This window comes from Panthera leo, chromosome A2 (genome assembly GCF_018350215.1).
Source record: "Panthera leo isolate Ple1 chromosome A2, P.leo_Ple1_pat1.1, whole genome shotgun sequence".
Lineage (NCBI taxonomy): Eukaryota > Metazoa > Chordata > Mammalia > Carnivora > Felidae > Panthera > Panthera leo.
This window is the reverse complement of record NC_056680.1, coordinates 99,964,750-99,988,968: the sequence shown is the minus strand read 5'-3', so window position 1 is coordinate 99,988,968 and position 24,219 is coordinate 99,964,750. Positions and strand designations below refer to the sequence as shown.

General features: G+C 40.3%; 1 protein-coding gene across 1 annotated transcript in view; it reads left to right on the top strand.

Moving 5' to 3' along the window:
- COL28A1 (collagen type XXVIII alpha 1 chain) overlaps positions 1–24,219 on the top strand; it is a 174,579-nt gene that overhangs the window by 99,001 nt on the left and 51,359 nt on the right. Inside the window, exons 26-27 of the mRNA XM_042918489.1 lie at positions 7,610–7,678; positions 12,305–12,373. Coding sequence (XP_042774423.1) covers positions 7,610–7,678; positions 12,305–12,373 — 138 coding nt within the window. The remainder of the gene's footprint in view (positions 1–7,609; positions 7,679–12,304; positions 12,374–24,219) is intronic.

Below are 24,219 nucleotides of genomic sequence, written 5' to 3'. Positions count from 1 at the left end.
CAGTGAGATCATGACCTGAGCTGAAGGTTGACGCCCAACTGACTGAGCTACCCAGGTGCCCCTCCAGCACCTTCTTAATTATTTTCACATCTCCCTGATAATTGTGCTAGTAATCGTTGCTGTCTCCCTTCTCACATTAAAGGGTGTCAGTGAGAAGTGACTGAGTATTATGACAACGGCCAGTCAATAACCAATACTCATTATCAGTATCAGGCTGCGTATTCATAAACTTAGAATAAGACCTCTAAAATTTCCATTGACATCCTGGCAACCACAAGGGAGGTATTGCAGTCACTAAACCAGTACCTATGCTCATTAGATAATCCGTTCCAGAGTGGTGCTTGTGTTTGTGGTAGCTGGTGCCTTAGTAGGTATATCTTAATTTTATTTAAAAACCAGAAAGGAAAAAACATTAAGCAGTTGCTAATCATCGCTTTGACTTATGCCTTAATTTTTTAAAGTTTATTTATTTTTTGAGAGAGAGAGAAAGAGAGAGAGCGAGCAGGGGAGGGGCAGAGAGAGAGAATGCCAAGCAGGCTCCACGCTGTCAGTGCAGAGCCTAACTCAAGGCTCGATCTCATGAACCAAACCATGAGATCATGACCTGAGCCAAAATTGAATCAGACGCTCAACCAACTGAGCCACTCAGGTGCTCCAGACTTGTGCCTTATTTTAAAACTCAATCATTTCCTGGTTTCATCATTTAGGAGAATCTTGAGTACTGTTCCTTAGAAAATTTTTAAGAAGTGAATTCTTTTCATAGGGAATTCAGTTTGCTTTTCATTGTGTCCAAGTAGAAAAGCATGAAATCCTTTTTAGAACAACTGTAACCTGCTTCCACCATCCTCTCGAAGAGTGACAGGGACCTAAGTGGCACAGCCAGGAGAGAGGCAGTGAGTGATTAAAGCCTTGTCTAAATGTGGGTGAGGGAGGGGGGGCAGTCTAACTGGGCTCCTTTGTCTCTAAGAGCACTGTCTTCTCAAATATTTTATTTAAATCTTATAAAATATAGAAGGTATAATAGATTGTTTCCTTTTCACTGCTCCACTCAAAACCTCTGTTATCTACTCGCTGTGAGACCTCAGCAAGTCATTTAATTTCCTCAACTATGGTTTAAGAAATTAGTGGAATAATGTCTATAAAACGTTTTAATAAACTGTAACACACTAAAGTAGTAGTCACAGCATGTGCTACTCTGCCAAATCAAGTATATTGCAGTAGGGATACACGGAGGAAATAAGAATTGTGTAGGTAGAAGATCTGGAATGAGACTAAGTACAAAATTGGGGTTAAGCCACAAAACCGAGCAACGGCAACGGCGGGGAAATGAAGAGGGAGGCCTTAGGCAGCTGGGTACCTGTACAGGTTGCGTGGGCCTGTCAGGGATCTTGAAATGAGGATGCGTTCTTCCTTCTCCTTGAGAGAGTGTGATTAACTGAGTATAGGAAACGCCTTTCACAGCTACAGAGCCATGTCTTTGCATTTAATGGTGGTTGGAAGAAAGTCTATGGAGACATTAGCTAGCGTTTTGCATCTAGCTCCAGCCACCGCCAAGATGAGAGATGGGCTCTGGAGTTAGGCCTGGGTTTGAATTGCTGCTGGCCATGTGGTTTTGGGGAAATCGTGTATTCTTATCTGAAAGTCTCAGCTTCCTTAATCTATAAAATGAAGTAAGTTGATGTTGATAGGATCAGATAATGAAGAGTACTTGCCACCTAATAAATTTAATAAATGCCAATTGTTATTCATTTTATTATTAATTATGATAATTTTAATGTTAACCAGAGCAAAGAGAAATGAGAAAAAGAATGAATGCGATAATGTGTTTGGTTCCTTTTTCTTTCTTTTAAAAAGTGAAAGTTGTGATATTAATCAATGAATGATTTTCAACCATTCTACAAGGTTATGGTCCAGGTAAAACCTTCACTGAATCATTGTTAAATTACATATACAAATACTGCAGGTAGTTAGTTCTAAACTTGGCCATTTCCTGTGAAAATGGCAAGAGTATCTTGAGTCTAGAATTCTCTTTGTGGGCCAAGGGGAAGCTCTGGGCAATCTAAACAGTTTTGATTTGTTCTGTTTTGTTTTTTCTTTTGTTTTGTTTTGTTGAGGAAGGGTAGGGATAGGGCTTAGGCTATGTGGTCTTATGAAATTGATGGATATAGTTAAAAATGGCAACTCCAGAATTTGCCTGTTTATTATCTCCTAGTGCAAGGGCTCCCTCTGCAGGTTCTAATAACTCTCAGATCCTGCATGTCCAGCTGTGCGAGTCCCTGTTGTTGTAATTCCTTTTATTTGTGATTGTCACACCATCCACTGACAATAAAACTGCATGTCTGAAAATGTCATGTCTGAAAGTGGTACTTCTTAGGTACCACTTTTGCTGCATTGTGGCAGATGGGGTGCTATCAAATGGTGAAGTCCGTCTTGACCATGGTCTTCTTGTATGCATTCACCCACTGTTGTGGCCTCATATGGACACATGGCCCAAGGAGCAAAAGACATAATACATTTTCAAGACCCCACCATAGTAGAGAGACTCTGTCTCTGTGGATTCACATAATTCATTAAGTGCCTGATATTCCCACCTCTTGAAAAGTATGCTACAGAAACACCAAGGAACAACCCTACCTAATACCATGTTACAGACCAACTCTAACATCTGCAGAATATGTTAAGACTTGGTTTGAAGACTGTCTATATATCAGATGCATATCTCAGATTATATTTACCTAGGTCAAAAGGTTACAAAAGATTATTTTGATAGGTAAAACATAGCTATATGTCAATAGTTATATGAGTAAAGATGGACAGCTTTTTTGAGGGAAACACTGAAGCACCACAGGTGACATGGGAATCACACCTTCAGAGTTCACTGGCCAAGGTTCAAGGGTAGAAAGAGCAGCAAGGTGCCCACAAGGTTGGCACTCAGCCTGCAGGCACTCCTACATGATGAGAGTTAGGGAGAGCTGAGTAAGAGAGAGAATGAGTAGCAATAATAAACGTGGACAAAGCTGGCCTAAAGTACACTCACAACAAATTTCAACTGTTTTTCCCCTTGCTTTCACATCTGGGCTCTGTGTGCGTGCGTGCGTGTGTGTGTGTGTGTGTGTGTGTGTGACAGAGAGAGAGAGAGAGAGAGAGAGAGAGAGAGAGAGAAAGAGAGAGAGAGACTAATACTAAATGAGAAGGAAGTTTTAACTAAAACCATCTCACACACGCACACACGCACACACACAAAATACCACGAATTAAATTGTAGAGTATTGAATTCTTTCTTAAAAGAAATATTTACTCAGTTAAAAAAAATCTCCTACCTTGCCTCCATATACTTAATTTTTAAAAGTCATATAACATTTGGGACATGCCAAGAATGCATCAAAGACATGTACGTTCTAATGATACTGAATCCACTTGTGTGCTTTTACCCTTTGCCATATTTTTGTCTTTAAAATCTTGTATTCTTCTTCTCATTAAAGGTGAACATCACAGTAACCTTTCCTCCCCTTCACTGGTGAGATTGTTATCAGATATTGTTCATGGATTTTAAAAATACTATTAAAAACATTTTATTCTGAAAATTATCAAGCACATATAGAAGTAGAAAGGCTAGTAAAATGAACTCCCATTTGCCTGTTGCACTTCCACAACTATCAGTATGTGGCCAATCTTCTATTATCTTCTTCCCCCTCTCCTGCTGCCTTACTTTGAAGCCTATCCCACACATCTCTCATATAAAGGTTTAGTATGTGTATCTCAAATTAAAAGCTGTTTTTAAAAACATAACTGTAGGGGTGCCTGGGTAGCTCAGTCGGTTGAGCATCCGACTTTGACTCAGGTCATGATCTCGTGGTTTGTGAGTTCAGGCTCTGTGCTGACAGCTTGGAGCCTGGAGCCTGCTTCAGATTCTGTGTCTCCATCTCGCTCTCTGCCCCTCCCACACTCATGTTCTGTCTCTCTCTCTCTCTCCCTCTCTCTCTCTCTCAAAAATAAACATTAAAAAAATTAAAAAACATATCTGTAGTACCATTAACAAACCTTAAACAATAATTTCTTAGTATCACCAAATATCCAGTGTTCAAATTTATCAGCTTGAGGGGCGCCTGGGTGGCTCAGTTGGTTAGGCGGCCGACTTCGGCTCAGGTCATGATCTCATGGTCCGTGAGTTCAAGCCCCGCGTCGGGCTCTGTGCTGACAGCTCAGAGCCTGGAGCTTGTTTCAGATTCTGTGCCTCCCTCTCTCTGACCCTCCCCTGTTCATGCTCTGTCTCTCTCTGTCTCAAAAATAAATAAACGTTAAAAAAAATTAAAAAAAAAACAAATTTACCAGCTTGTCTTACAAATTTGTTGCAGTTGGTTTGTTTGAATTGGGATCCAAATGATGTCCACACATTGCATTTGATTGAGATGCTTCTTAAGTCTCTTTTAATCAAAGGTTAGTCATCCTTTGTTTTTTCCTTGGGCTTTCTGTGTAGATGAGTTCTGCGTCCTTGGGGGTCTCATCCTCGTTATTTTTTTTTTAATGTTTATTTTTGAGAGAGAGAGAGCACATGCATGAGAGCGAGCTGGGGAGGAGCAGAGAGAGAGGGAGTTACAGAATCTGAAGCAGGCTCCAGGCTTCGAGCTGTCCGCACAGAGCTGGATGCGGGCTTGAACTCACTGACCGCGAGATCATGACCTGAGCAGAAGTCAGATGCTTAACAGACTGAACCACCCCACGCTATTCTTATGGTGTTACATGTTTCTACATCCTCTGGTTGTACAGAAACATCCTCTGGTTTCTGCATCCTCAGATTTAGAGACTTCCTCATATACAGGTTCTGTTTTTCTTAGCAGAATTCTTTCCAGGTGGGGCTGTGTACTCCCCATCGCATAGCAGGTTGCAGCCATATGCTTTCCAACCTCACTGGGGAAGGGGAGAGGTGAATAGAAACACAAGAGAGGGAGCCATTGTATCTGGGGTGGAGTTGACAGTAACCAGGCAAAGAAGACAATTATTTTTGATAAAATGTTGAATGATTTTGGGTAAAATCTATTGAAGTATGTTTACCTGGGTTCTGTTTTGCTGGAGGGTATCAAAATGCAGCGAGTGTGAGTCAGGTATAGCTGGAGACCCTCCCCCAGCGAACTTACATATACTGCCTCTAAAGGCACATCAGAGATACTTAGAAAAGGAGAGACAGCAGAAATGTATGTGATATAGGACATGTTCATGTACTCTACTTGGAGCTTTTGATGACAGGAGAGATCATTTAAGCTGGGAGAATCTGGGGGTCATTAAGACCCAAAAGTTGGGAGGCGGAAGGAGAGAGGTGTTAGAGAATTAGTACCTGTGACCACAAAAGCAGCTAAGAACTAAGTGGAAGAGACGCTAACAGGAGACCCACATCATAAAAGTGGTCTGCAAGCACAAGGAAAATAGGTAATTATGAAAATAGAGATTGAAAGAATTAAGTCAGTAATAAAATAAAGCTTAAATGCTTTCTAATTCTTCTAAGGCCTTGTTTTCTCTAGAAGTACTTTAGGATTTATACATAGAGAGTAAAGTTAAATAAGGATGGGCTATTTTGCTAGATAAACAATGTCATCATTTCTTATAATCCATGATCTTTGCACTGTTGAAATCTATAAGGTATTTAGCTCCTAACAGAACATGGATGAAAGCAGACCTGGGACAAGAGCTTGGGAGATTTACCTTCAAAGCCTGGCTTTGGTTTCTGTCCTTTTTTCTTTATAATTTTCACTGAGGCATATCTTATATATCACAGAACTCACCCATTCCAAGTGTATTTTTCAATGATTTTTAAAGTACATTTAGCGAGTTGTATGGCCTCACCATAAATCAGTTTTAGAACACTTTCTTCCTCTCAATAAAATCCCTTATGCCCATTTACAGTTAATCCTGTCCTAGTTCCTATTCTTGGTCCCAGGCAATTATGGATTTGCTTTCTATCTCTATAGATTCGCCTTCTCTGGACATTTCATACAAATGGAATCAAGCAATGTGTGGTCTCATATATCTGGCTTCTTTTATTGAGATTAATGCTTTTGAGGCTCATCCCTGTTGTAGCATACAGCCGTAGTCCATTCCTTTTTACTGTGGAATATACCACGCTTTGTCTATCCATTTATCAGTTGATGGGCATTTAGAGGGTTTCTAGTTTGTAGCTATTATGAACGATTCTGCTAAAAGCATTCATATGTAAGTCTTTGTGTGGACATATGTTTTCATTTCCCTTAGGTGCTGGAGTAAAATTACTAGATCGTATGGTAAATTGATGTTGAACTTTTTAAGAAACTACCAAACTTTTCCTAAGTGGCTGTACCAGCAACTGAGGGTTCCTCCTTCTCCTTGTCCTCCTAGTCCTACTTCTCAATAGCTGTGCAGCTTTGGGCTAACTTTAGTTTCCTCTTTAATAAAAGCTGCAATGAGGAGCACCTGGGTGGCTTGGTCGGTTAAGCATCCGTCTTCAGCTCAGGTCATGATCTCACAGTTTGTGGGTTTGAGTCCCGCATTGGGCTCTGTGCTGACGGCTCAGAGCCTGGAGCCTGCTTCGGATTCTGTGTCTCCTTCTGTCTCTGTCCCTTCCCTATTCACACTCTGTCTCTCTCTCAAAAATAAATAAACATTTAAAAAATTTTTAAAGATAAAAGCTGCAATAAGGAGTTAATATTTCCCAAGTGCCTACTCAGCTAGATGTTGTGATAGACACACTCACATTCTTTGTCTCACTTCTCTGTCTCCCCATGAAATGTAAGTATGACTTTCTGTGTATCTGATGAATTTACTGAGGTTCAGAGAAGTTAGGTAAGTTAGTCATTACTGTGATACAGAGTTGTCGCGAGTACTAAATTACATCATTTAGCATATGTGAACGTGCACAGCACAGTGCTGGGTACATAGAAGGTGGTTGATGAAGAGATTTTCATTTCTCTGCTTCTTCCTATCATTCACATCTCACATGGGTCTAGGCACAGGGCCAGACCTACCCCAATCAAGCCCTACCTTTTCTCTGGGCTAGTTGCCTGTTCTAAAACACTTCCGGGACTCTGAAAACACTTTATAGGAATTTTCCTGGAGCCTCAACTGCTCTTGGGGCAGAAGTATCACAAAGTTCATCCGTAACCCCAAGTAGCATAATCTTTGTTATATGAAAGAACAGGAGGGACTAGTTCGGGTTGGAGCTCTACTTTTCAATGGTTTCTTTTTATTCTCATCTCGTCTTTCTTTCTCCACTCACAATGGTGGCACTTCCAATTCCAGAGAAGGGAGCTCTGAAAAAAAGTACCTAGTAATGTTGTCACAAGTTAACTGACTTGATTGCTTTGAAGTGTACCCATATCAGTTGGCTGGAAGATTGCATAAATGGCAATAAGAAGTGAAAACAAAGGGCGATAACATTCCCTTTGTCAAATATAGGGAAGTGAGCTGGTAGAAAAGGCCCCAATTAATATCTCAAATTCAAGGGTTTGGGTTTTAAAATATATTTTCTTATATGAAAGTTCATATGGAATATTGTTAATATGAAATTATGACATTTTATATAAAATATACCACATAAAGCTTCACTTTAATCAGTGACTTGTCATTCATTGTGTCTTTTCAGGGAGAGCCTGGTGTCAGAGGCCCCCCAGGTCCCTCTGGGCCTCGGGGCATAGGAACCCAGGGGCCAAAGGTGAGTCTTAAATTCTGTGCTCTGTGTGAAGGTCAGGTACCAAGTGAACATTAACTTCATAGCAAATGTTTATTTTAGTGTTGACTTATTTTTTCTTGATTGCTGATGAAAAGTCTCACTTTCTCATATTATGTGAGCTTTCAGTAAAATAGATCATAAGTCCATAAAGCCATTTATTTCCCCCAAAGAAATTAGGAAATGGTTGCAAAATGCTCAAAATATTTCCAGGTTTCTTAAAGGCTGTGCTCTCCTTAAGAAGCATATCTTCACTTTGGTCGGAGGCGCCTCTGCTGGCCTTTTAACAGAACACCTGCTAATGTATCTATTGTGACATATGTGCGTAGTCCACTTTGTCAGGGCCTCAGTGCAAGGGTCCAGATTTATTGCCCCCATAGAACATGAAAGAAACTGCCTCTGGATCCCTTTGCTCTGTTTTCTATTCCTCTTTCTTTTTCCATGTCCATTTTGGTGATTATTCATCTTTCATTCTCTTAATCAAGTGTTTTTCAATGAGGGCGTTCTTGCCTTCCTGGTCTGCCCCCAGGAGACATTTGGCAATGTCTGGAATCATTTTTGGGTGTCACAACCAGGGAAGGGGTGCTACTGGCAGGTAGTAGCTGGGGGCCCAGGATGCTGCTAAACATCATACTGTACACAAGATAGCACCCATCACAAAGAATTAGGCAGCTCAAAATGGCAAGAGTTCAGAGGCTCAGAAGCCCTGTTTTAATCATTGATTAAAATGATTTAATGATCATTTTAATGATCATTAATGATCGATTTAATGATCATTAATTGATTTAATGATCAATGATCATTGATTCACATGCCCAACAAAAAATTCTTTGATTTGTTCAAAAACTAAAATAAAGAAGTATCAGGCATGTTCATAGGGAAAACAGGCGTTGGGGAGCCTCCCATTACACATGCAAATTTCAAACATGTATATTCATGACCAAGATGCACAGAAATGAATGAGAGCCCCATTATCAGAGAGCAAAGGGAAAAGGCTCTATGAGTCAAAGATTTTTCTGAGGATCCCAGAATTACCACGATTCTTAGTTTATCCTTTTTTGTCCATCAACTTCATTCTGGCAGTAGGCGATTTCTTAACTTTATGGATCACTTGATATGGATGAAGACATTCCCAAGATGTTAGTAGTTGTTATCACTGGGTGGTGGAAAGAGGGGTCCATTTTTCCTTCTTCATTGTTATCTTTATTTCTGTTTTTAGTTTTAGTTTTTGTTTGTTATTTTCTTCACGTGAGCAGGTGTTCCTCTTACGATCAGAAAATAAATAAATAAACAAAGCTTTTGCCTGTAGTGGGAAGAAAAAAAAGACTGACTTGTACCGTAACTTATGTTCATCCAGCCTTGCTCAAAGTTTATTCCATTAAATGTTAATTTGGGAACTTCTGGAATAAACAAAGTTAAACTAATCTCTCTATTGTGGGACTTTTTAGAGGCTTTAATATATTCATATAGGCATACCTTGGAGACACTGAGGGTTCATTTCCAGACCACCATAATAAAGCAAGTACCACACTAAAGAGAGTCAAATGAATTTTTTTGCTTCCCAGTGCATATAAAACCATTATCTTCTAGTCTGTTAAGGGTGCAATAGCAGTATGTCTAAAAAAGCCCAATGAATATACCTTAATTAAAAATGCTTTATGGCTAAAGATGCTAACCATCCTCTGAGCTTTCAGTGAGTTGTAATCATTTTGCTGGTAGAGGGTCTTACTTCCATGTTAAAGGTCGCTGGCTGACGAAGATGGGGGTTGCTTCAGGTTGTGGTGGTTGTGACAATTTCTTAAAATAAGACAACGATGAAGTTTGCCGCATTGATTGACTTTTCCTTTCACAAACGATTTCTTTGTAACACGCGTTAGATAGCATTTTACCCAGAATAGATCTTCTTCCAAAATTGGAGTTGTCTTCTCAAATGCTGCCACTGCTTTATCAACTAAGTTTATGCAATATTCTAAATTCTTTGTTTTCATTTCAGTAATTCTTCACATTTCCTACAACAAAATGTATTTCCTTTTTTTTTTTTAATGTTTATCTGTTTTGAGAGAGAGAGACAGTGCACAAGCAGGGGAGGTGCAGCAATAGAGGGAGAGAGAGAATCCCCAAAAGCTCTGCATTGTCAGCTCAGAGCCTGGCTCAGGCCTCACACTCAAGAATCCCGAGACCATGACCTGAGCTGAAGTTAGTCGCTTAACTGACTGAGCTACTCAGGTGCTCCACAAAATGTATTTCTTCTTTTTTTTTTTAATGTTTATTTATTTTTGAGAGAGAGAGAGAAAGAGAGAACACGCATGAGTGGGGGAGGGGCAGAGAGAGATGGAGACACAGAATCTGAAGCAGGCTCCAGGCTCAGAGCCTGATGTGGGCATGAACCCATCCACTGGAAGATCATGACCTGAGCCGAAGTCGGGCTCTTAACTCACTGAGCCACCCAGGCACCCCTGTATTTCTTAAATAAGACTTAAAAGTCAAAATTACTCCCTGATCCATGAGCTGCAGAATGGATGTTGTGTTAGCAGGCATGAACACAACACGACTTTCATTGTCTGTCTCCATCAGTTGCTCTTGGGTGACCACATGCACTGTCAATATTTTGAAAGGGATCTTTTTTCTTTTTTTTTTTTCCTCAGCAGTAAACCTCAACAGTAGGTTTGAAATATTCAGTAAACCATGTTGCAAACAGATGTCATTCGGGCATTATTGTTCTCCTTATAGAGCATAAGCCAAGTGGATTTAGCATAATTCTTAAGAGCCCTAGGATTTTAAAAATGGTAAATGATAACTGGCTTCAACTTCAGGTCACCAGCTGCATCAGCCCCTAATATTCTTGTGTCTCAGGGAATAGGGATGCCTGAGGAGAGGGAGAGAGACAGGAGAATGTCCCCATTGCTGGAGCAGTCAGAACACATACAATGTTTATAGATTAAGTTCGCTGTCTTATATGGGTGTGGTTCGTGTCCCCCCCCCCCCCCCCCCCCGCACGAATTACGATAGTAACACCAAAACACCAAAGATCACTGATCAGGGGCACCTCAATGGCTCAGTCGGTTAAGCCTCTGATTCTTGATTTCAGCTCAGGTCATGAGTTCATGGTCCTGAGATCTAGCCCTTTGTTGGGCTCTGCACCGTGTGTGGAGCCTGCTTAAGATTTTCTCTCCCTCTCTCTCTCTGCTCCTTGTTTATGCACATGCTCTCTCTCCCTCTCTCTCTGCATCTCATTTATGCACATGCGTGCTCTCTCTCTCTCAGAAAACAAATAGAATTTCTTAATAAGTGGGAGACAGCACAGATCCTGCTCAGGATTCTCTCTCTGCCCCTCCCTAGCTTGTTCTTCCCCCTGCCCCCCAAGATAAAAAAAAAATCAACTTAAAAAAAAGATCACTGATCAGAGATCACCATAACAAATATAATAATAATGAAAAAGTTTGAAATATTGTGAGAATTACCAAAACGTGACAGAGACAGGAAGTTAGCAAATGCTATTGCAATAATGGCACGGATAGACTTGCCTGACACAGGGTTGCCACAAACCTTCAATCTGTAAAAGATGCAGTGCCTGGGAAGCGCAAGAGCGAAGCACGATAAAACAAGGTATGCCTGTATGCACTAGGGATCTCCAAAGAGAGGCACACACCGTGGGATAGAACATGTTCCAATCTCATTTGACCACAGAAGACTTTCCCCAAGAAGCGTGGGGTTAACTTGTGCTGCAGAATGCACACACTGGGCTATGCTACACTTTCTGCTTCATTTGCAGATTTTCTTAAAAGTTCGATACTGTATCACTCAGCAATCAAAAAGAATGAAATCTTGCCATTTGCTGCTATGCGGATGGAACTGGAGGGTGTTATGCTAAGTGAAATCAGTCAGTCAGAGAAAGACAAATATCATATGACTTCACTCATATGAGGGCTTTAAGAGACAAAACAGATGAACATAAAGGAAGGGAAACAAAAATAATATAAAAACAGGGAGGGGGACAAAACAGAAGAGACTCATAAATATGGAGAACAAACTGAGGGTTACGGGAGGGGTTGTGGGAGGGGGGATGGGCTAAATGGGTAAGGGGCATTAAGGAATCTACTCCTGAAATCATTGTTTCACTATATGCTAACTAATTTGGGTGTAAATAAAATTAAAAAAAAAAAAAGTTTGATACTGATCCACTGAACCTTTCACTGCAAGCCTGGTGAATAGCACTCCATGTTGAAATGGAACAACACATTGGAGGCTACACAGAATTATGTGTGAGCAGCCTTCACACCCCTGGTGTTCTAGGGGTTGGTGGTAGGTTCAACCAGAGGAGCCCAAGCAGACAAGGTGACTGGGACAACACTCTTCTTCGGTCAAGCAGCCCTGCCTTGCCTCTTTACTTACATTTGGATTATGTGTAAGATTTCCACAAAGGATTCTGTGGCTTAAAATTTTTTGAAAAACACTGCTTTATAAAAAATATGATCTAGCTTGTGGGGTGCACAGATGCAGGTCCTGATGGGACTGAAGGAAGGAAGGAAGAAGGAAGACAAGAGCAGAGATACATTGTTTCTTCCTAAATCTCCTCATGCTTCTCTTTGGTTTCTCTTTATCTTCCAACAGGGAAATATTGGGCAGAAAGGCCTGCCTGGCCCTCCTGGCCCCCCTGGCTACGGATTACAAGGAATTAAAGTAAGTGGATGTGATTGCACGAGAGTCATCTCTCAATTCGCCAGAACGATGAGAAAAGAGGTTATGGATAATATAAAAACATGACTATAATGAAATGAATTTAATATAAGCTTAGCGGGTAAAATTACCTCCAGTACGTTAGAGACACAATCCAGAAGTGTATAAATGGTGTAAGTACATTAGTTTTCATGAACACTAGACATTACATAAATTGCTTGGTGAAATTTCTAACTGTTACAGTAGGTTTGTTGTTCTTGCTGGTCTCTGAGCTGAGTGGAGAATTTATGCCCAGCTGTGTGTTCTGTCTCTCTCTCTCTTACCTTCCTCAACTGTATCTTCCATTCTTAGCCTAAGATTTCCTAGTCTTAGCTCACAGTGGAACTGCCTGGGGAACTTCATGAATAATACTGACAACCTACCCCAGAAGAATGAAATCTGAATCTCTCGGGGTAGTGCTTGAATACTGTGGGCTTAAAAGCCCCCCAGGTGATTCTCCTGAGCATCTGGGGTGAGAACCGTGGCTCTCAGCCCTGAGTCTGTGTTATTGGAATCCACATCCACCTATATTCTGCTGTATTTCTGTCTCAGCAGCAATAAGCCTATCTAGCAAGGTGCAACTCCCAGGGTGCCCCATGTCTCAGCAGACAAAATTTGGCATCTAATGGTTGCTATGTAATTTCAAACAATTTCCTTTTCTACATCTCCTATGTTGATTTATTATTTTTAATTTTTGTTTTTTACTCATTCACATTGTATTTTCTCCCCAAAAAACTTCTATTGTTTTTACCACAGTTAAACTTTGAGTAATTCATCCCCTGCATAGTTGGTATTGACTCTTAAAAATTGAAACGTTCAAAATAAACTGTTTCTCAAATAGGATTTCTTGGGCTGCCTGGGTGGCTCAGTCAGTTAAACAACCAACTCCTGGTTTCCACTCAGGTTATGATGCCAGAGTTGTGGGATCGAGCCCTGCATCGGGCTCTGTGCTGAGCGTGGAGCCTGCTTAAGATTCTCTCTCCCTCTCCCTCTGCCCATTCTCTGCTTGTGTGCCCTCTCTCTCTCTCAAAAAAAAAAAAAGGCAACAAAATAAAAACAGAAAACAAATAGAATTTCTTAGCAAGTAGGAGACAGTGGGAGCTTCAAATAATAATTGTGAAATCCAGTGTTGAGAAAATAAACTGCCTACTCCTGTGTAAAGAGTGAGGTTTGTCAGAAGCAAAACTCACTGAATCTGTGTTAAATCTTTCTATCTCTCTCCCAATGTCTGGGGCTTCCATGTCAGGTCTTTTCAGTAACAGTTGCTCGTCTGTGGGGCTGAGTATCCAAGGGAAGGCCTGACAGTTAACATGTTGCTGATATTTTACTAGCACTGGAAGATACAGCAAAAAACTGCTTCCTTGTAAACAACATCGCTCTCATACTTAATCTTAAAATTCTACGGTTAAAAGATAGTAACACTCTATAGATACCTTTGCATGGGTTTGTTTAAGCAATGAACCCACGTTCGATCACTGGTCTTTCCACCAACAGGAGCTCCATTCACATGTGCTGTTAGTTCCTTATTGCCACCGTGTTAAATCTGGTGCCAGTTTTTCTTTTTTATTATCCAGGAAATACTTCCTTATTCAACAAGGAGTGACCTGGGTTGCACTTAGTGCTCACAAACCCTACTGAGGTGCCCTGCCTTCCTCACCACTTGTCTTTTATTATGCCCTCCACGTTATGCTATGTTCAAAGTCCATCTTGAGTGAATCTCTGATACCGTGAAGCCTATCACGATAGAGAAAGAACCAAAATTAAAACTGTCACATATCCAGGGCTAGCAGAAATGAGATAAACTCTGAGGACTGTGGCCTGATACTACTTGGCAGTGAACCCTGACCAAGGTGGCCTCATAGAACCTCTCTAGACATATTGGATTGCCTGGCATCCTGTTGGCAACAGGGCAAGCCTATTTTACTCAGGACTGCCACCTCATTTTCTTGACCCTGGGTTATACCATCATGGAAAAAAGGGAGGGAACTGGTGTTCCTCCAAGTTATTTTAGGGCTATGTGGTGAGTAAAATATCATTTATGTTCATTTGTTGACCCATTTCCCACCTCTTTCTAAAACCCATTTGAATTAGTAAAACTCACTTCTGCTGGTAAGTCTTTGATGGAAGCCCTTGTCGCTGGTAACATTTAACATTGGGGTATGATCTATGCCCGTCTCTCATACCGTCCCAACCACAGGGAAAATAGGGATTGGGTTACAATCACAGAGGTATTTGCTCCAACACCCACCTAATTTTGTTGCTAAAATATTTTTCTAAGTTTATTTATTTGTTTTGAGAGAGAGAGAGAGAGAGAGAAAAAGAGAAAGTGAAGGGGTGGGGCAGAGAGAGAGAGAGAGAGAGAGAGAGAGGGAGAGAGAGAATCCCAAGCTGGCTATGTGCTATCAGGGCAGAGCCCTACATGGGGTTCAATCTCAGGAACCATGAGATCATGATTGAGCCGAACTCCCGCATCAGACATTTAACTGACTGAGCCACCCAGAGGACCCTGTTGCCAAAATATTGTGTCTCAGTCAGTCACTCATCAACCAACCAACCAACCAACCAACCAACCAATACTGATTGAACACCATCTGTGTCAGGCAAATAAGTTAAGTGCAATATAAAATGATGACTGAAAAGACAGGAATTTAGTCCTGATAAAGTTTACAGGCTATAAAATAATCACACTCTGAACTCCAGAGAGTATGCAAGGACAGTACATGGAGTAAATTGGGCTTAGAGTAGTGCACAGTAATGAGTTTAGTCTTCACCCTAAGAGTAATTGAAAGTCAGGGAAGGATGACATGATCAGAGAGGTATTAGCAAAGACTCACTCTGTCTACCATCTGTAGACTGGATGTGCACGACTATGAGGAATGTGGGCCCTCCCCTTCCCATACCCCTATGTATTCTCCTGATTTTCCATATGAAAGAGTGTGACCTTCTGGTAACCCTCTCTTCCTGCCTTTCCTGAAGCTCTGGGACCATATAGGGCTGTTGCCATGGCAGCCTTGGTCCTGGGAAACATGAAAACCTGATGGGCTCACTCCCTGTGGGCACCTGGGCAGCCTCCTGCAGTTTCTCTGCAGTCCTCACTGTGACTCAGCTGGCTCTGCATTGCAAAGAATCTCTGGCTCCTTCAGGGACTTCATTGCTTTCTCTCAACTACAAATGTCTATTGATTGAATGGGTGAATCTGGGAGCGTGGCTTCTTGGCTTTGGTCTTTCAGGTTCATGGCATAGACCAGGAGTTTATGTTATTCCACCATCTTGTTCCACTGTGAACACTGACCGTTTCCCTAAATATGGACTATATATATGCCGGTAATCCTCCAGATTAAGTCAGGAGGGAGGAGAAATGGGCTGGGGTCTTAAGGGATTCCATGATATGTCAACCATCCAACCTCCTAGAGTCCAGGAGGGATGTAATGAGAGTGTGGGCCAGTTTTCCTCTCTCCATCTTTGTTGAAGTCAGTTCCAGTGTCCTGATCAGCTCTGACATTCCTGTAGTGCTTTTTCTCAGAGAATCAATCGGTATTTATAAAAATAAGATTCCTAGTGGCCCTCCTTGATTTCAGGAGTTTCTGAGGTAGATTTGTGGACTGGTGTCTACTATAATTCCTGCTGGACATAAACCCTTCACTCATTTAAAAAAAATATGCTTCTATGGCATTGGCTTCCATTCTGCATTTAAGCCTGAGCATGACTGATCCAACCCTGGCCGAGGGAACTCTCCCTGCAGTTAGGCTGTGACACAGGAAGGGCTGATATTTAGGCCCAGCCAGTGTGAAAAATAGCCTCAATGACATGCTAGGGGAATCTAGTGAACATTATCTGGCAGAAATCCCAATATCTCCGAAGCTGATAAATAGTGATGATGGAAGTGGTCACATGGTTGTAGAGTTAAAGGATTAACCTCTAAGACAACTGGAGCCCAGAAATGGAGGGAAACTCCATCCAAATGATCTCCCCCCTCTACCTATAGTCTGACCTCAAAGCATGATGGGAAGAAAATGAGCTTGAGAGAGAGCTACACAGACCTTGGGCTGAGTCTCGCTAGTTGTGTAAGCTTGGATAAATCCTTGAACCTCAGTTTCTTCATCTTTAGAATGGAGATAAGACAGCCTATTTTACAAGGCATTGTGAAGATAAAATTGCACAAAGGGCCCAGGACACAGTACTGAGTACTCAATCAGAGGTTGGCTATGGAGTCAACAGATTTGAATCATGGCTTCCTCAGTCCAGCAACCTGGCCTCAGTTTTCATATCTGAATAATGGAGATAATAATAGTACAATTGCCTAAAATATCATAAAGAAGAGATGGAATTAAATGAGACTGTTTGTATAACACATTTAACACAGGACTCGGCACATAGTTATATAGGCAACAAATATTTATAGTTAGTCACATTATTATTCCTTCCCTGCTTCCCTCTCTTTCCACTAGTCCCTTTTCTATTTTCCAGGATAAAGGCTCAGAATTCTGGCATTCAAATGATTTCATGCTCTACAACATAAAATCTTGGTTGTGTGACTTAGTATGGGCCTGGCTCCATTATTCCAAAAGGAATAACGGCTCAAAAACAGTAGAGCTCACATACAGTATGTTTGCTCACATAACAGGCCAAGGTAGGTGTTCCTTTTTGGTGGACAATTTTCTTTCATTTAGAATTTGAGAGAACCTCATCTGCCATTGATGCTTCCTCCACGTGCTGGGACTCTTTACCACTTATTCCCAGCAGGCAGATAGGGACAGTGTGAAAGAGGCACACTTGCTTCTTCAAAGTCTTGGGCAGGTGTTGACATACATCACCTCTGCCCCCATTCTACTGGCTGGAATTAGTTTCGTGGAAAGGCAGTACAGCTATGTGACCAGGAAGAAGAAACACAGGTTTGGTGAAGAGCTAGCATTAACGCCACACATAATTTAACCCATCTCTAGGAAGAATGGCAAACTTAAAGTGATTTGTTGTTCTGAAGTATATTGGTGCTTCCAGAAGCAAACACAAGATAAGAGTAGTCTCCATGGCAACTTCCAGAACGGCTAGTCTCTATCCTGATAGTGTGAGACTCTGTTACCTGGGCTAACAAAGACTGAGTTTGGCTTCATCATTCTTTTATCCTAACTTGAAAAGAAAACCTTAGAACCTTGATATCTTCTTACTTATTTCACGCGGCATCAGGAGCACCAGCGGATGATTTAGAAATTTGTCTTGAGAAGACAGGCCGAGTATTAGCCACAGAGCTGGAGGAGGCTTGAGGTTTGGAGGGACCAGGAGAGGAACAGGAAATGCTCATTCCTATCTGTGACAAAGGCAGGGTGAGAGGACAAGAGCCACCTGGAACCTGGCAGCACAGCTGTGGTTCAAAGTCTAGAGAGAGATGACATCAGAGGAGGGAGGCAGACCTGGCATGAAGAGGAAGAGCCAGACAGGAATAAAGAGAAGCCAGCAATTGGGTTCATGTGGGGAATGAGGAGAGGGTCAGTGTCCTAGGGGATTACTCAGGATGCTGATAGCATCTGAGACCAGCATGGGTGTGGTGGTAGGTGAGTCAGCTCAGCTTTCAGAGCCAGCGGGGGAACAGTCAGAAAGAAAATGGCTTTACCCTCCAAAGCCCTCTGATTTAGAAATTCAGGTTAGGACCCAGAGCTTTCTAAGATTCTTCGTTCAATGTTTAGGGTTAATGTCATTTCTTAGGTAGATTTTTGTTTGTTTCACCTGCATTAAAGTAACGGTGGTTCTATAAACTCCAAGAGCCCTTTTAACTGCAAGTATTTTTGCCACCTTCTGGGATCCTTTCACCAGAAAGGCTAAAGCTTCAAAGACTGTGAGCATACATGGAGTGGTGGACATCTCACAGAGAGCCCCACAGCCTTCTCTTTGGCTCCTACCTATGACCTGATCAGTTTCAAAGCGTTTCCAGAATCCATTTGACTAGATTTTTGGTTAGAGTGGACCTATTACAGCATGGAAAATTACCCCCACTTAAGGGTCAAATAGAAATGATTTATTTGTTGAAATTGACTTAAGGGGGAAAAAGTCAGGGGTAGATTTGGTATACACCAAGTTGCAAATGCCTGCAGAAAGGTTAAGAGTCATTGACATTAGGAAGATTTCCTAGTCTTCTAAACTCGTAACCATGTGTATGATAGCGTTAATACGATTAAGAGAGAAATATATGCGCACACATGGTTTAATACAATGACTTTCTGGTGTTTCAACCTAAAGTTTTCTTTGTCCTTCGTGACTACAAAGAGCAGCATCAAAACTAAAACACAAACCAGCCCTGGCAATAGTGGAATCACTGCATTCAACCTGAACACACCTTAAAAATTAAACTGAAACAATAAGGAATATAGTTAACAGCATAACATAGATTATATGTGTGCTTATGCCACAAACCATCTTCGAATTAGCTTCTGATACTTTTCCCATATTGTGATCTTCTAATTCCCACAATGATTCCTCTACATCGAAAGGAGTCATCAGAACCACGTGACAGGTACCTTAAAATAGTTCAGCATTTTGGGATTACACCTGCCAAAGTGCTTCTGGTGGGAAGTGCTGTGGCTGAAAGTTGATCCTGGTAATCAAAAGCCACAAACCTGTTTTTCAGACATCGAAGGCGTCCTTTTATACCTGTATTATACCTTTATACCTTTTACTATTTTTTAAACTAAATTAAAAACAATTACATGGGTTATAAACCCAAACCAATAGCACTGCACTCACAGTATTCTCTACATAGGTTGTACAGGTGAGGGAAAGCTTACATTCATCAACCGGCACTGGCTCTGAGACCATCTGCATTTCTCACTGCTTCATGCTTTCATTTTCCTCCTGTGCCAAGTGGTTTTCATTCCTTCAAGCCAGTTAGGAAAAAGGATGGCTTTTTTTTTTTTTTTTATTTCTCAATCTGAATCTGAAGATATGGTAGGCTGTTTTCCCTTCTCAATCTCATCATTACATTTCCAATGAAAATAGTCTATTCCCCAGATCAGAACTGGAATGGAGATTTTAGGCTCTTAATTTAGTGGACTTGAATCATCATTATCAGCTTATATTTGTTCTCTATTTACTGTGGATACAGCCTTTTGCAATGGCTAGTGACGGTCTCGGAAGTCCGCTTGACTTCTATCACACTCCTCACACTGCCATGAACCCCAAAGGGAAAACTAATTTTTTAAGTCACTTTTTCCAAAGATAATGGTGTCCTGCCCCAAGCTTTACTATGGTTTCCCCAATTCCCAAAGAGAAGTCAAAAGACTAAAGACTTGGTAATAAAGGTAACACAATGTTCAATGCCATGTGCTAATACTGAATATTAAAAAAAAAAAAAAAAAAGATTTGTTATCACCAAATATTTGAAAATTATGTGAAAGATTTCATTTGAGCAGTTATATACTAAAAGTACTTATACTCTAATAGTACCTCATTTTTAAGTATGGTGAGCATGCTGCCATTTTATTTATTTATTTATTTATTTTTAATTTTATAATTATGTTTCTTTATTTATGAGAGGCAGAGAAAGACAGAGCACGAGTGGGAGAGAGGCAGAGTGAGAGGGAGACACAGAATCCGAAGTAGGCTCCAGGCTCTGAGCTGTCAGCACAGAGCCCGATGTGGGGCTTGAACCCACGAACCACTAGATCATGACCTGAGCTGAAGCTGGATGCTCAACCTACTGAGCCACCCAGGCGCCCTGGCATGCTGCCATTTTAAATTATTCTGACTTTTTTCTTCCTCCCTTTGTGTCTCCTCCCCCACCCCCTCCTCTTCCTACCCATCCATTCATGTCTATTTAATATATTAAGACATAAATATTATATATTTAATTCCTTTTCATTCTTGTAACAGATATTGTCCATATAAAACCTAGTTGAATGAAGGACATGGATAAATTAACTCTTTGCTGTTGCCATCTTTATAGCACATGAATTTCACTGTTGAAAATTTACAAAAGGTATTTTATTTTTTTTCCCACCCATAAATGCTTGGTTAGAAGTAAATTACTAGTATATATTTTTCCCCTTCTTTCAGCAGGGAAAGAGGCAACTTTATTCTTCAGGAATATTGAGCTCAGGAAGGGAACTAAGGCCGTATTACATTCTTCATATTCCATGGGTGATACACAGACATGCTAAGTAATGTACCAAGGTCACTCACCCCTGCTCTTCCTCCTCCCTGAAGGAATTATAGTAACCAAGTCAAGGTAGGTGTCAGAAAGAGGAAAATGATCAGTTTGAGATTTTCAGAGGTAAATGCTATGCAAAATTTTTATTTGCATCTTGAAATTAAAAGTTGGCCCTTCAAGGAGCTCTTGGGTGGCTCAGTCAGGTAAGCGTCTGACTTCAGCTCAGGTCATGATCTCACGGTTCGTGAGTGTGAGGCCCGCGTTGGACTCTATGCTGACAGTATGGAGCCTGCTTAGGACTCTCTCTGTCTCCCTCTCTCTCTTTCTGCCCTTCCTCCACTAGTGTGTTCTGTCTCTCTCAAAATAAATAAATAAAAAGAGAGAGAGAGAGAGAAATATTAAAAAGCACTTCTGTTTCCCTGAGTGCAGTTCTGTCAAAAGCCAAGGATTGGATTTAGTGAACTTTTGTTATCAATGACCAGGCCTAAGACTAGGAATTATGGCAGACTCTGGGCTGGTACGTGTAGCTGAGGGGGGAGGCTATAATAACTGCTATACCCCCCACACACTCAAAGTCTTATCAAGTCCCTTCCTGTGTGGCTGGTTGAGGACATATGCTTTTGTACTGCAAACCTCTGTGACAGGTCCGTGAGTGCCAACTGGTCTGTAGTCAAAACTTTATTACGCTCTTACAAACACCTTAAGAACTTTACAGTTATTGGTTTCTTATTATCAGCACCTTTGCTTATCTAGTTGCAAATATGACTTCTCATTTCAAATATAAGATGTCAGAAGAAATGAGGTAAATTACCTGTTTGAGATCAGAGAAGCTCTAACAAAGCCATGAGTATGGAGTTTATGGGTATTTGTGGCTCAAACTGAAGGCGATAAAAACAGCCCCAGAATAATCTTTCTTTCAGCCTACAGCAAATTCTTCAAATCAGCAATTCTTCAAAACTGCTTCTCACATCATAAGGCTGGGAATCATGGGCCCAACAGGAGTGCATTGTGCCCTAGGAAAGTGAAATTGAGCGAGAAGAGCAAGGAGTATTGAAATGGAGAGAAACAGGCAGAACACTTGCCTGAATCAGAGAGAGGGAATTAGGAGGGAAAAGGAGAAAGGGAAATACAAGAAAGAATCAAAAACTGGCTATGATGACTTTTTTAGGATACTAGGGGTAGTAATGCTTTTGACTTCAAAGCCTCTAATACCTGAAATTAATGTAGTTACTGTTTCTTGGTTAAATTTTCCTGATGTTCTACTCTTATCCTTTTATTTCCACCTTTTTGTATCCTTTTATTTTATGTTTCTTTTAGACAATATATATTTGGATTTTTTTAAAGTTTTAAAATTTATTTTGAGAGGGGGGAAGAGCACAGAGAGAGAGAAAGGGAGAGAGAGAGAGAGAGAAAGGGAGAGAGAGAATCCCAAGCAGGCTCCCCACTCTCTCTGCAGGGCCTGATGGGGGGCTTGAATTCACAGACCATGAGATCATGACCTGAGTCAACATCAAGTCACACGCTTAACCAACTGACTGAGCCACCCAGGTGCCTCCATGTATTTGGATTTTTAAAAGTCCAGTCTGGCAACATTTGTCTTTTGCCAGGAGCATTTTTAGTTCAGTTACATTTAACATAATTAGTGAACTTTAATTTATTTCTACCATCTAATTTTGGGTTATTTGTCCCCCCTTGTTCTATGTTCCTTTTTAAAAACCTTTTCTTCCCCCTCTTTTAAGGTTTACTCCTTTTTAACTGTTGTATTTTCCTTTTACTTGTTTGGAATTTACTCATTTTTCTCTTTTTCAATATTTACTCTTAAAAATATTCACATTTATCTTATGAAATACCCATATTAACTTTTTGGGTACTACAATAACTTAGAATACTTTAATTCTATGTACCTCTACCCTATCATTATTGTTTCATGTTTTAATTAATTTTCAACCCCTTGGGTCATTTTTGCTTAATCACTGTTTATTCAGACTTGTCCGCATATGTACTCCTTTCTACCTCTTTAATCCATCTTTCATCTCAGACTGAAACCACTGTCCTTCTGCCTGAGGTGGATTCTTCAGAATTTCCTTGGTAGAGAGCCGCTAGAGTAAACTCTCCATTTGGTTGTCTGAAACTACATTTATTTCTCCTTAATCTCTTCTTAAAAGATGTTTTTCTGAGGATAGAATTCTAGGCACACAGCTTTTCCTCTCAGTGCAGGGAAGATTTTCTCATCAATTGGTCCCCACTCTTGTTCTTGAGAAGTTACCCATCATTCTAACTATTCCTTAGATGATAATTTGTCCTTGTCTCTGTGACTTTTAATGGTTTCTCTTCTTATTGGGTGTTAGGCAGTTTCACTATGATGTATCTAGCTGTAGGTTCTTTTTTTATGTGTCTTAATCTTTATTTGTTAGAATTTTTAATTTTGTGGGCTAGTATTTTTTTTAATCATTTCTGGGAGACTCTCATCATCCCATTCTCAATCATTCTGTAACTTTGTCCCATTTTATTGTTTTCGTAGCACTATTACCATCCGAAAATATTTGGTTTTTTTTCCTGTTTATTATCTGTCTTCTTTTGGTTAACAACAACAACAAGACAACAACTCTTTGAGAGCAGGGACTTTGTTTCTTCATCCATATCTAAATTCCCAGTACCCAGCAGAATGTATGGCATACAGTAAACACTTAATAAATATTTGTTTAATGAATGAACAAAGTAATGAATAATTGAATGGATATATGAAAGTTATATAGTAAATAGTGGTAAAGTTCCACCTGTAACCATATTATTGACCCACAAAATGATTCACTTATATATACTTTAATTCAATAAACAACTACTGAATTCCATTATTAAGAGAACTCTAAACTTGTGAAATGATAAATTCTTTTTTAAATCCTAATGTTTAATAGTGGGAGTACCCTACCCTTGCGGGTTGGTATACTTGATTGGCCTAACAGATAGAAGTTTATTTGAAAAGCTGGATTTGGCTTTCTTGAAAGTAGATCTTTGTGACAAAATTATCTATTACCACAGTGCAACAGGATCACAGTGAATTCTATCCATGTAAACATATGTGTTTGTTACGAATGGGCCTGAGGTGTTATATCTGGTGATTCTTTTGTACACCCAAGCATTCTGTCTAGTGGTAATCAGAGCATATATTTAATAAATTCATAATTGATCTAGGTCCTATTTTAAAGACTCTCATTAATAGATTAAGGAGATAAGCAGGAGGAAACTTAATCCATCATTACCTGTCACCAGACCAGACAACCATGGCAATATCATTACACTTCCCATGGTCCTCTTAAGTTCATAACCAAGTTAGAATTAAATGAGACACCCAGTATCATCCAGTTATATTTTCACAACTTTACCAGGAAGTAATTTTTACCAAGAAGTTTTAGCCTTAAAAATGGACAGATTTTCCTATGAGTTCATATTTGTAGAGATGACATTTCAAGAATACTAATATAATTCATTATCAATTCCTATTCATCAGTGTAGAGACAGTGAGCTTTTTTATAGGACTATTTATTGGCATATGCAATTATGCCTTTAAATAGTAGCTCTTAAAGTTCCAAGGAGAGAAGAGATTTTTAATTTATTAGAATACTAGCCTTCTGAAAATTCTCCTATTGGCTTCTGTTGGTATTGAAAAATGAAA